The sequence below is a fragment of the Leptopilina heterotoma genome, unplaced genomic scaffold, assembly GCF_015476425.1.
Source record: "Leptopilina heterotoma isolate Lh14 unplaced genomic scaffold, ASM1547642v1 Lhet_6, whole genome shotgun sequence".
NCBI classification, from domain to species: Eukaryota; Metazoa; Arthropoda; class Insecta; order Hymenoptera; family Figitidae; genus Leptopilina; species Leptopilina heterotoma.
This window is the reverse complement of record NW_025111137.1, coordinates 6,511,826-6,525,582: the sequence shown is the minus strand read 5'-3', so window position 1 is coordinate 6,525,582 and position 13,757 is coordinate 6,511,826. Positions and strand designations below refer to the sequence as shown.

General features: G+C 25.6%; 1 protein-coding gene across 4 annotated transcripts in view; it reads right to left on the bottom strand.

Moving 5' to 3' along the window:
* Positions 1-70: 70 nt before the first annotated feature.
* Positions 71-13,757, bottom strand: part of LOC122509144 (glutamate receptor ionotropic, kainate 2-like) — a 154,788-nt gene continuing 141,101 nt past the window's right edge. For 2 of the 4 annotated variants that reach the window (XM_043622959.1, XM_043622957.1), the window contains exons 14-20: positions 10,829-11,032; positions 7,035-7,232; positions 6,625-6,850; positions 6,215-6,379; positions 5,719-5,819; positions 1,240-1,494; positions 71-1,049 (exon numbers count right to left, since the gene is read on the bottom strand). In XM_043622959.1, coding sequence (XP_043478894.1) covers positions 954-1,049; positions 1,240-1,494; positions 5,719-5,819; positions 6,215-6,379; positions 6,625-6,850; positions 7,035-7,232; positions 10,829-11,032 — 1,245 coding nt within the window. In that variant the 3' untranslated portion in view covers positions 71-953. Of the gene's footprint in view, positions 1,050-1,239; positions 1,495-5,499; positions 5,572-5,718; positions 5,820-6,214; positions 6,380-6,624; positions 6,851-7,034; positions 7,233-10,828; positions 11,033-13,757 lie in introns of those variants that run through there. The other 2 variants (XM_043622960.1, XR_006302300.1) reach the window with 2 other exon arrangements.

Below are 13,757 nucleotides of genomic sequence, written 5' to 3'. Positions count from 1 at the left end.
CAAACTTCGTACTTTTTAATAATCAGTTTACAGGCCTTTTTGTATTATCGGAGAACAATTAAGATCATCAGTTATGTATGTGATTTTAAATACAAAACATGCGAGGGCTTAAAGCATCTGATATGAATTTTATTACAACTGTTAAATTAAATCCCTGTGCTTAAATTTATTAAAGTCGAAAAAATGTTATATGCCTGGTTTAATTTGTTTTCGAAGCCTCAATATCAGATTTGCATCAATATTAATACCTATACTTTCCTTATACTAGATATTTACAACGCTTTATTTCTGTTTAGTGCGAGTTAAAATTAAGAGACATGTTTTTTAAATTAATGATGATTGAGCGTAATTTAACTTGAACTACAAATGACGATAACATTTTATCAAATTTTAAGCAAACTTTTAAGTTCCCTTTTTTATATTACGAGCCATTGGTAATATTATTGGAATAGTATAATTTTTCAAAATTTTTGTTTTAAACAAACTCGACAAAACTTCTAAAACCACTGGTTTAATTTCAAAAATTTACGGTACATTTAATATTTTTAGCTCAATTCTAATTTTTAGTGTAAGAAATTATCAAATTAAAAAAAATTTTCATGATTGCGAATTTGATGAATAAAGAACAAAATTTCTAATTACGTATACTTTTTTTTTTAATGAGCAAATTACTGAAGTGGCATTTTAAAGCCCTTTTTATTACGTATAATGTATAACTCAATTGTACTTGTACCACAAATGATTTGTTTCTCTTTAAAAAGGACGGATCGAAATCGCAATTAACTAGGCTTTGTATTAAATGACTTGTAGACTATCTGACTAACTGTGCATTAAAATTAAATATTTTAGATAAATTACTTTCAGGCATTTTTTTTTTAAATGTGCTAGAAATCGTTTTATGAAATAATTTATATTATGCAGCGCATTTTTAAAACAAAAGGATTCTCTTGATACTAATTTCCATCGTAGTCTTGAGATGGATGATGATGATGATGATGATGCATATGTATATGTGGCGACAGTTCTACCGGAACTCCTAAGTCGGTTGTCTGTAAAAAGAATTTTTTAAAATTATTTATTAAAACTTCAAATTTACTGATACAATTTCATAAACCTAAAGAACTATAAGTAAATTTTTGAAAATAAATTTCTTTAAAGAAATGATTATAAATTTCAGTGAGAAATAAAAAGAGCAGTTTTATATTTGAAATGAAACTTTAGAATTTTTGATAAACTTACCTGAGTTCTAATCCCATTTATGGGAGTCGGTGTAGGATTGTCTGAATGATGATAACTTATGACATGAGTTGAACATTTCTCGCAGGCTTTTCTTCTGCGAGAAGGTGCGCGACAACGCAGAGCGCGACATAATTCACGTGCCATTTCCGCACAAAGTGATTCTTGTTGATGGTGACTTTGCGGTTGCTGTTGCACATTTTGAGGTAGACCTTGTAAGGAACCCGAGCACGTAGGGGGTGGTGCTGGCAAATGTTGCTGTGACAAAGTTTTTTAAATTTATTAATTTTATTATACATGCCGCAAATGAATCGTAACAATAACACTAGTTTACAATTTTTTTTCTTCATGTTCTTCAGGTGTCATTTTGGAAATTTGTTATTTAGGCTAATTTAGCGTAGCTAAAAACGAAAATGACCATTAAAAGTATTTCCAAAAATGCATTTTTGAGATATTGACAAACAATTCAATAAATTATAAAAAATATATAAGAAAAAAAAGAACAGCATAATAAAGATAATGACATAAGATTGTTAGCGAGTAAAGACAGTGTCGTATAAAAACACATTTCCAAATTGGTATCCATGAAGAAGAATAAATTCGAAAACTAGTGGAATTTGCAAGTAATAATTTTAATATGAGTAAAACGTTAATTTGTCTTTCACAAGCAGGGCTCGAAGTAGGTCCGTAAATCCTGAAAAAGTCCGTAACTTTGCTTCAAGTCCGTAAAAGTCCGTTTTTTTGAAAAAAGGTCCGTAAAGTCTGTAATTTTATTCAAAAAGGATGAAAAGTTGGTAAATTGTACGATATAATATTGACAATTTTAGAGAAATTACTAATGATTGAAGAAACTCAATTATTTTTAAAAGTAGGGGAGAGTGGGGCAAAATGGGGTAGGCGGGTCAAATGGGGTACCTCTGTTTTTCCATGATAGGTACTTTTAATTTTTTTATCCTCGACATATATCATTCATGTTGATAAGAAACTGTTATTAATTATGAAGACACCCCAAAGAAATTTTCTTTTTGAAAGTTATACAACTTTTAAGTTTTAAGCAAAAAAAATATGAATTTTTTTCAAAATTAAAGTGCTCTCCAAACTTTTTGGGATAATGCATTTAATTTGGCAAGTGTGGTATCTTTTTCAGTACTTATTCTAGAGTAATTTCCAATAGAATAGATTGTTTAATTGTTTACAATAACTTGTAAACATTGCATTTTGTTTTAATATGCAGTGTGGGGCAGAATGGGGTACCTAAGTGTGGGGCATGCCGGAAGCTACGCCGTTTCATTAAAACTATTTAAAAACATTAAATTATGCATATTTAAAGGTTTCCTGCAGAAGAATCGATATTTTTGCTTTGAGGCATTTATACTATCGATGTTTCATTATCGATGTATCGATATTTTGCAATATCCATGTTTTTTTTGTTAAATTCTAATTAATATTACTTGTTTTTTCATAGTAATAAAGAATCCTACTTTTTGTTTGTATTTATAATCTCATACAACAAGAATTGAATGAATTTTGAAAAAATACTCAATGTTTTGTATAGTTATTTGATGCCACCCCATTTTGCCCCACGGGTGGGGCAAAATGGGATTTTAGCACTTTCTTAGAAAATACGATATAAGTTCTTTCAAAAATTTTTTTCTCCGCTATAATCATAATTTCCTCAAAGCTAAGTGTACAAAGAAGAATTCTGAAGTTTAGCTGAATCGATTTATTCGTTTGGTTCTCTGTAAACAGCCAATTTCAAAAAGGTACCCCATTTTGCCCCACTCTCCCCTAATAAAATTCTTCGCAAAAATTCAATTATTTTCATAATTAACAATATTTATCACACGAATTCAATTATTTTCTAAAGTAATAAAATTCAATTATTTTAAAAAATTTTAATAAAATTCATTTGCAAAATTTCAATTATTTTCAAAAGTAATAAAATTCTTCGCAGAAATTCAATTATGTTCAAAAATTTTTAACAATTCTCGTCAAAATTTCAATTATTTTTAGAAATATTAAAATTCTTCTCCGAAATTCAATTATTTTTAAAAAATCAAAAAAAAAGGTCAATATCTCAATTATCTTTATAAATAAATAGCAAAATTCTTCACCAAATTCAATTATTTTCAAAAATTTTAATAAAATTCATTAAAAAATTTCAATTATTTTCATAATTAACAATATTTATCACACGAATTCAATTATTTTCTAAAGTAATAAAATTCAATTATTTTCAAAAATTTTAATAAAATCTATTGCAAAATTTCAGTTATTTTCAAAAGTAATAATATTCTTCGCAAAAATTAAATATTGTTCAATATCTACTATTTTCATAAAATTTACCAAAAGAATTTAATTATTTAAAAAAAAAAATGTAATAAAATTCTACAAAAACTTTTAATTATTTTCAAAAAATAATTAAAATTTCACAAGAATTTCATTAATAACAAATTTTTTTTATAAATTTTTTCGCAATCATTCAACTATTTTCATAAATAATAAAATTTTTACAGGAATTCAATTATTTTCGTAAATAATAAAATTCTTTTTAGGAATTCAATTATTTTCAATACAATTTTAATCGAATTCCTCGAAAAAATTCTTAAAAATTTTATTAAAATTCGTCCAAAGAATTTAGTTATTTAAAAATTGATTGATAAAATTTTTAATAGGAATTGAATTCCAAGAAACATTCAATTATTTAATAAATTATTTATTTTTGTGTTTCAATAATTGAATTCTGGTAGAATTTTCTCATAAACATTGATTTAAAAATAGATTTCAGTTGAAATCTTAGATTATAATAATTAAATTCTTTCGAAGAATTTCATTAAAATTTTAAAAATAATTGAATTTTATCGAGACATTTTTTTAAAATTGTCTTAAAAATAATTGAATTTTTACCAAAAAAAAGTTTTATCAAAACTTTTTAAAATGTTTGAATTTCTGCTAAAACTCTGATATTTTTGAAAATAATTGAATTCTTGCGAAGAATTTTATTAAGACTTTTGAAAATAATTGAATCTCTGCAAAGATTTTTATTATTTTAGGAAAATATTTAAATTCTTGCGAAAAATTTTATTAAAATTTTTGTAAGTAATTGAATATCTGCTAAGAATTTTGTTATTTTTAATTTATGCCAAGAATTTTATTAAAATTTTTAACAATAATTGAATTCCTGTTAATTTTTTAACAGAATTTAATTATATTTGAAAATTTTAATAAAATTCTTCGCAAGAATTCAATTATTTTCATAAATAATAAAATTGAATACAGAATTTCAATTATTTTTAATACAATTTTAATCGAATTTCTCGAAAAATGTAATTATTCTTAAAAATTTTATTAAAATTCGTTGATAGAATTCAATTATTTGAAAATTTGTTGATAACGATTTTTTTATGGGAATTGAATTTTAAGAAACGTTCAATTATTCAATAAATTATTTATTTGCATTTTATTTGTACTTAAATAATTGAATTCCAGAAGAATTTTCTAATAAAAATTGATTTTCATTTCATAAAAATGAATTTCAGTTAAAATTTTAGATAATAATTGAATATTAAATGCAATAGAGCGTGAATTTTAAAAAATAATTGAATTTTGTAATTAATTTTTTTGAAAAAGTTTAATTGAGTTCTTTTTATATTATTTTTACTTTCTATTTTCTAATATTTATTTAATTAAAGAATTTACGAATAGTTGATATTTCGTAAAATTGAATATTGTAAAGAAATGAATTTAAAAATTGTCAAAGAACTTTTTCAAAAGCTATTAAAAATAATCGATATAAAGAAGAATTTTAGATAAAAATTCTTAAAAATAATAATTGAGTTGATAATGATTTTAATTATTATGAATTATTTTTATTAATAATTATTATTAATTATTATAACGAAGAAATCGATGACTTCGAGTCGAAGACTCGGAGTTATCGATTTCTTCATGTTTTATAGTTATTAAAAATTGAATTTCTAGTTTTAAGTAAAATGTTCTCTAATTTGCTTCGGCCTGATTCTATTTTTGTCAGTTGGTCCGTAATTTTTAATTTTTGGTCCGTAAAGCCCCTATTTTTAAATACTTTCACTGCTTCGAGCCCTGCACTAGTGATAAATGCAACTAAATGTATTAAGAGTTTTGTAAATTGTTAAAAAGTAATTGTAAAGTTTCCTGTAAGTGTGTTGTATCATATGTGCCAGCCATCAAGTGATGTGTCTTTGGTGTTCGTTTCCTGTATTGAAAAAAAATGCAAAAACGTACCTTTTATTTCTTTTCTAGTCCGTCATGAGACACAGATGACTAATAATGTCTTCAATGTGTTATAAGTTCATGCTATAAATACATGCAAAAAAATGAGTAATACGAGCAAAATTAAATATTTCTAAATTTTTCAGGTATTGAAAACAAACGATTAGTTGTTCTCTATATTATAATAAATCTATTATAATCTATTATCTATTATAATTTTTAAGTCTTCACCTGTTCTGGTGGTGCGTTCTTTTTAGAATTGTAACAAAACTCGAAGATTGCTATTAGCACAGCAAAAGCTAATCCGCAGAGAAGAACCACAAAAACTCCTCCTTTATTTAAAAAAAAAATATTTTTTAAATCAAATTTTAAAATATGGAAATTTTAATGCGAGCGGTCAATAAGGTACACTTTATTGCCCTAGGGCAATAATAGGCACTTTATTGACTGCTGGGTTATAAGGAGGAACTTAGTTTCCCCTTAATTTGTTTTTTAATAAGATTTCATTGACTAATTCAATGTCTTCTGCGTGGAATTTTTTGTCAGAGATTTTTCCAGCTCAATCAATCAAATTATAAATTATAGCAATTTTTTGAGAGTGAAAAAAACTTGATTAATATTTGAAGATCTTAAAAAATATTAAATGTTTGGCAAGCCTGGTTGGTATACTTATTTTTCTTGAATTTAAAACTTTTCACTTATTTTTTGATGAAAGAATTTTTTTTACCTATGTTATCAACTCCTAAAGCATTGGCCTTGCTTTCTTTTCCTTTGTCAGTTCTCATGCAAGTCTCGCCTTTACTTTTCCACCAATGATCATAAAGTGCCTGAGTTTCCCCTTTTTCTTGTAGTTCTAAAATAGCTAAGGATATTTTATCGCGCCACGGAGACCCTGCGAAATTTTAAAAGAGAAGGCTATATTTACATTTTATAAAACTTGTTTCATTTCTAAACTTTTAGCATGCAAAGTTCTTTTTATCAAAATACTTTTAACATGAATTTGAACGAAATGTAAAAAAAACGAATCATTATTATCATCAAAAAAACAAATTTTCATTGTTAACAATAGAACTAAGCAAGTTTATAATATTCAAAATTTATAACTATAAACTTTGGAAATTAAATTTAAAGTTTTACCCATTGGCGTAGCAATTCCATATCCTTTACTGTCCAGAAGTCCTCCAATTTGTGTGAGATTGCAGTCTCTCTGAACTATATAATCCAACATAGTTGATTCCATGAGAAAAGCGTATTGTCCCTGAAGGACTCTTTGAATACCTTCTTCATAAGTTGGTACAAATACCGATGGCTTTTTATTCTCCATAAACCTCCACATTTTTTTGTAAGTCTCAATCATGGAGTCCTGCAAAATTTTCCAATATCATGTTAAAATTATTAAAAAAACTATGAAAATGGTAAAATTATTTCAAAATTGAATTCTATAATAATTTTAATTATGATATTATTGTCTTTTACTACTGAGATATAATTTAACATATAATTTTTCTACATAACAAAATTTAATTTATAATAAACTTGATAATTACCCGAAAAAAGGTCATTGTACTGCCACTGTCCAAAGTTCCATATGAAATATCTGTCTGACTTGCCAAATCTTCTGCATTTTCTATTGGAGTTATCATCCTCTCAACAGTCAGAAATGCTGCAAGATTGGCCGTGTATGAAGAAATAATAATGAGTGTGAAAAACCACCAAATTCCACTCACAATGCGGGTACTAGTTGCCTACAAATAAAATATTTTTAAAAATTTTATAATGTCAATCGATAATTATTATTACTGTTTTAAACCATTAATTAACAGGGGAAAATTATATGACGTCAAAATTTAAAATCCTCTACTGAAAATATGATTTAAAATTCCAGGACATTTTCAGGACATTCCAGAACAGATTTTTTACTTTTCCAGGACATTTATATGTGTAACAGAGTTGCCACAAGTCAGGAAAGTCAAGGAATTCAAGGAAAAGTCAGGGATTTTTACTAAAAGTACTGGAAAAAATTAAATTTTTAGAATTAATAGGAAAATTCTGAATTTTGGTTTTTTTAGTTTGCCTTATGAACTATGAAATTGCCAAGAATTCTAATACAAACCCTTCAATTTTTTCTATTTTTGACAATAATTTCTTTTTAAATAACTTTTAAATAACTTCGCATAAATTCAATTATGTTCAAAAATTATTTTAAATTCTCGTCAAAATTTCAATTATCTTCATAAATAATAAAATTCTTCTCCAAAATTCAATTATTTTCAAATAAATTTAATAAAATTCTTGGCAAAATTTCAATTATTTAAAAAAATTTTTCTCATTTCAATTATTTTTGATATCTACTATTTTAATAAAATTTTCTAAAAGAATTCTATTATTTAAAATTTTAAACAAAATTTTAATAAAAATTTAGCAGGAATTTAATTATTTACCAATTTCTTTTATAAATTTCTTCACATCAATTCAATTATTTTTAATTTTTTAATGAAGTTTCTCGAAAAAATTCAAATATATTAAAAAAATTGAAAAAAGTAGTCTGAGAAATTAAATTATTTCGAAAAATTTAAATAAAATTCTTTTAATAATTCTATTATTTAAAAAAATGTTGACAAAATTCTTTGCAAGATTTAGTTCATTAAATTGGAATTTTAATAAAATTTCCCTATACAATTCAATTGTTTTCAATACATTTCTTCTTAAGAATTCAATTATTTTCACAAATAATACACTTTTTATGGGAATTCAATTATTTAAAAAAATTTGAATAAAATTCTTCGCTAGAAATCAATTATTTTCTTTCTTGAGAATTTAATTATTTTTAAAAATTTTGATAAAATGCTTTATAAATTTGAAAAATTATATTAAAATCGGTCATAGAATACAATTATTTTCGTAAAATACAAAATTTTTTCTAGAAATACAATTATTGTCAAAAATGTTTGTAAAACTCTTCGAACCAATTCAATTATTTTTATAAAAAATATAAAATTCTTCCCAAGAATTCAATTTTTTAAACATAAACATTTTCACAGTAATTCAATTACTTAAAAATTTTTTTTTTAAATTCTTTGTCAGATTTCAATTAGTTTCAATTTTTTAATTAAAATTTCTAGATAGAATTTAATTATTTTTAAAAAGTTTTTTAAAATTCTGAAAAAATCAATTTATTTAAAAAAGTTTAAATAAAATTCTTCACAAGAAATTAATTATTTTCATAAATAATAATATTTTTCTCTGGTATTCAATTATTTTTACAAATAAAGTTATTCACAAGAATTCAATTCTTTAAAAAAATTTTTAATAAAATTCGTTGCAAGAATTATTTATGAAAATAACTATTTTCATAAATAACAATACTTATCGCAAAATTTCAATTATTTTTAAAAAATTTTAAATAAAATGAGAGAAAATTCTATTTATTTTTACAATTTTTTTTTTAAATTCGTCGAAAGAATTCAATTGTTAATAAAAATTTTGATAAAATTCTTCATAAAAATTCAATTTTAAAAAACATGCAATTACTGAATAAATTATTATTTATTTTTATATTTAAATAATTGAATTCTCGGGAAATTCTCTAATAAAAATTGATTAAAAAATTAATTTCACTTATAATTTTAAATTATAATTTAATATTAAAAACATTATAGCGTGAATTTTTAGAAATAATTTAATTTTGGGAAGGGTTAAAATTAAAATCTTTGAAAATTTGAATTTTTAGTTACAATATTTTTATGAAATAAAATAATGATTTTATTACTTTGTCATCTTAAATTTATTATAAAACATGAGGAAAACGATCACTCCGAGTCGAAGACTCGGAGTGATCGATATGTTTTATTATAACAATATTCTTATAAGTTATTGAATTTGAGAATCTCAATTCCTATAGAAAAATAATAATGATTAAATATTTATTTAAAAAAGAAGTTATTAATTTTCTTCAGGGTCAGGGAAGAAGTGAAAATTCTGGAAATCAGGGAAAAACAAAAATAAAATTTTATGGCAACCCTGTGTATAATATTATTTCATATTACGATTAACATAATTTAAATTAACCTACTTGAACAAAAATATTTATTTTATTATAAAAAGAGTTAAAAATTAATATTTTAGATACCAGTTTCTTTAATCAAATGAAAAATTTATATTATTTTTTGATGGATCAAAAAATTATTTTTTTTAAAATTTGAGTAAAATTTTTAAATTATTGAATATTGAAAACCAAAATATGGAAAATTCAAGAACAAAAGTTCAAAACCCAGACCATTTAAGGACATTTCAGGACATTTTTTCAAATTCCAGGACTTCAAGGATCAGTAGACACCCTGTACAATTTAATTGTAATTATGAAAATAAGTTACAAAGATTTCAGAATTATCTATTTTTGCATTACAATCAGATTATTATTTGTAAATGAATTCCCTGTCACAGAATTTCATGCACGTTCGTGACATTATTAGTTTTCAGTTAATTATCTTACGTTCGGACAATATTCCATTTTAACTTCATTTTGCAGTTACATCATTAGAATATAATTTTTAGTCAAAATATTACATAAATATAATTCTAATAATATATCCTTTGTATTTAATATATGCCAAGACAAGTTTTCGATTATATTAGATATTCTTTTGCACAAAATTAGAAATAATTTTTATTCCTTATTGAAACTTGTCTCAGTCTGTGAGAGTCGATTAGCAAAAATACATTTACATTTAATTGTAGTATTGAAATTTTTCTTAATTTTGAATTATAATTTGGCACATTTGTAGTTGTTCTAATCCTCAAAAATAGCGAACCATTGAGGGTTCCATATACACATATAAAAGTAACGAGAAAAATTTTTAAGAGACATTATGCGTAATATAAATGTTAATAGTGGTGCTAACATCTATTACATATATGTATTAAATTCACATTTTCCGTTTTAATATTGAAATTTGGAAGCTCAGTAGATTAGTGTAGCAGAAAGGATATGAAGCAGGAAATGACTAGACTAGATGGCGGAAAGCGAAATGAGGATGGCGACGGATGCAGGTGACTATATCAAGTCTACGTTTATATTTTATGGTTAAAAAATTATTCTCTTTAACGTCTTTAATTAATTCTGTTTTCTTCAATTGGCAAATGCATGACATTATTAAGTTAACGTTACATAAAAATTTTGTTATAAACTATTTTATAATCATTAAAAAATCGGATTACTTAAGATTTGTAAAAAAAAAATAAATAGAAAGGGTAAACGAATTCTACTGTCGATTGTATACGGAAGAAAATAGAAGCTTGGTTTTGTAAATGCAGAATCGAAATTCAAACGTTATTGTCTTACCTTGGGATTAAGGTCGCTTCCCTGTTGCATGAGTGTTCCGATTGTGAACCAGAAACTGTTCGACAACGAAAACTGATTTTCGACGATTTCCGGTCCCGCATGACACGGATGTGGATTGTTCCATTCGTACGGACTGAATCGAGCAACAACGAACATCGTTACAGAAACGAGAACGTATGCAGCCAATACGTAGAGCCATATTTCCCTTATGAAAAAAGAGTACTGGAATGAGTATTGGAAAGAGTACTGGAATGAGTATTGGAAAAAGTACTGGAGTGAGTATTGGTTTGAGTATTGGAAATCCAGTACTTTTTTCGCCTTTATAAATAGTCTAAAATTCGTTTACTCGAATATTTGCAATTGACTCAATTTTTAAACCTGAAATATTATAAGTAAAATTCATTTTTCTTATTTTTATTTCCTATAATTCTTATTTTTCTTCATTCTAATTGTCGGAATAATTTTCTGTCATTTCTGTCGACTTTTTAATGTCCACATAAACTAAAATTTATTATTTATTTTATTTAAAAAAAATACATATATATATATATATATATATATATATATATATATATATTTATATATTTTTTTTTCTAAAAATCAAAAAATCATATACACTAATATTGACATAATTCACAATTTACTTAAAAATTAAATGTCCCATTTTTTATTTTACCAATTGTTATTCGTTCTTCCAATTGTCTATAAGTCAGACTTTTTTTATTAAAAATAAAAAATTTTTATCGTCACAAAAATACACAGTGACGGGCGAAATAAGAATAATAGTTTATTTCGTCCGTCAGAAGAATATACAAAAAAATGGGCGAAATAAAAAAAAGATTAATTCGCCCGTTAGAGAAATTATAACACGATTTATTATAGAATAATGGATTAATTAGGAGAATTGAATTATTTCGTCGAATATATAAATAATTAATCATAATCTCTAATTCATAACAATTTTTGAAGGTGTGAATTAAATTGTCAAGTCTCTGAAATTTGTAGCCCAGGCGGAAAAGTCGGACGAACGTCGGAGTTTACAACCGGCTGGGATCCGCGCCCGTACAGACCGCAAGTACCGACGGTCTGTACCGATTCGGATCTAAAAAAGCAACCGGCGCGGTACAGATTATGCTCCGACTGTCGGAACCGTCTTCCCACTATTGTCAGTACTGGCTCGGTACTGGATTTCTTCCGCCGGCGGATCTTATTCTTCTGCGGCGTCGGAAGAATGACGGATATGTTGAGTCTGTACTGGCTCGGTACTGGGGAGGATCCGACTGCGGATCTCGTCATTTATTGTCACATTATAAATTAAATAATTATTACAAGTAATTGCATTATTTTAGAAAATAATTATTATTATATAAATCTAATCAATATATTAAGTAATTATTTATTGAGACTTTTTTAAAAATTAAATAATTAAAAAATTCGTTATTAATTAATATTATATATTATTAATTAACATTAATATTATTGAGAATTAATAATAAATTATTAATATTAATAATAATATTAATTAATAATATCTCAATAATAATTGAATAATTGTTTCTCAATATAATAATATTGAAGGTAATGATATTAATAATTTTAATTAATATCTTAATAATAATAAATTTATTGTTATTGATATATTATTAATTAATATTAATATTGATAATTTATTATTAATTCTCAACAATATTAATGTTAATTAATAATATCTTAATAATACTAAATTTATTATTATTGACATGTTAATTAAAATTATTAATATTATTACGTTCAATATTATTATATTGAAAAACAATTATATTCAATATAATATGTATTATATAATAATAAAAATATAACAAGTTTCTTTTTTAACGAAATATCGAAATAGTCCTAAATATACATTCAATAAAGTATTGAAAATATAGCGGTATCATTGACGCGTAGTAATTCTGCAAGTTTTATTTGAGCTAGTGACACTTGAGAGTATTTAAGATTTGAGAGTCCCATGCGAGCGTAGCATAGTGGTTAGCGTGCGAGATTTCGGTGCGTAAATATTCGGTTAGGCGTAGGTTCGTACCTCCAAGCGTTAGGATTTTTCAAATGTGTATGTATAAAAAAAATTGCGTTTAAGTGTATAAAAAAATGTGTAAAGTGAACTGTCAATGAATTGTCATTAGTGTTTATCTTTTGCAATTAATTATTATTTTTTTTATTGATATTTGTTGAAATTATCATTTGGATCCGATCCGGTTGTCAGTCGGTAGAATGCCAGCGCTCGGCTGGCTATTAAATGAAAAATCCGCGGTCGGTAGAGTGCCAGATCCCAGCCGGTTGAATTATACACGGAACGGCTTCTCCCGGCCGGTCAGCGGGCGGTAGAATGCCAGTTCCGAGCCGGTTGCCAGCGCGCTCCTGGCCTAGTCACTATTCGGTAGAATGCCCGTTCACATTCGGTTGGCAGGCGGTTCCGAGCCAGTACAGTTACACCGGCGTCAGTACGGGCTAGGATCCGCGCCGGTTGGAAATTTCCGCCTGAGAGGTTATGTGCGACTTACAATTATTATAAGAAAAACGGCACTGCCTGGGTTAAACGACGTGAAATTAGTAAACAAATGTTTTCGAACTAGTTTTTCTCTGTACACGGGCACTTTTTAGAAAATCTGCCAACGAACAATGGGTAAGCATCTTCTAAATTACAATAATTCAAAAGATTGTTTAAATCTATGCAGAAACGCGGTTGCAGAATGGGAAATACAAAAGGTACAAAAGTAATGCAATTATGACAGGCGGCAAGACGTGTATTATAGCCATTTGCCAGTAAAGGGCAGAAGCATGCAGCGAGCGTAAAGGCTCAGCTGTTAATATGATTGCCATTACATTGCATTGCAACGATTGCAACAAAAGCGAAATAGATACTTTGAAGAACGAACAATAATTAGTAAAATAA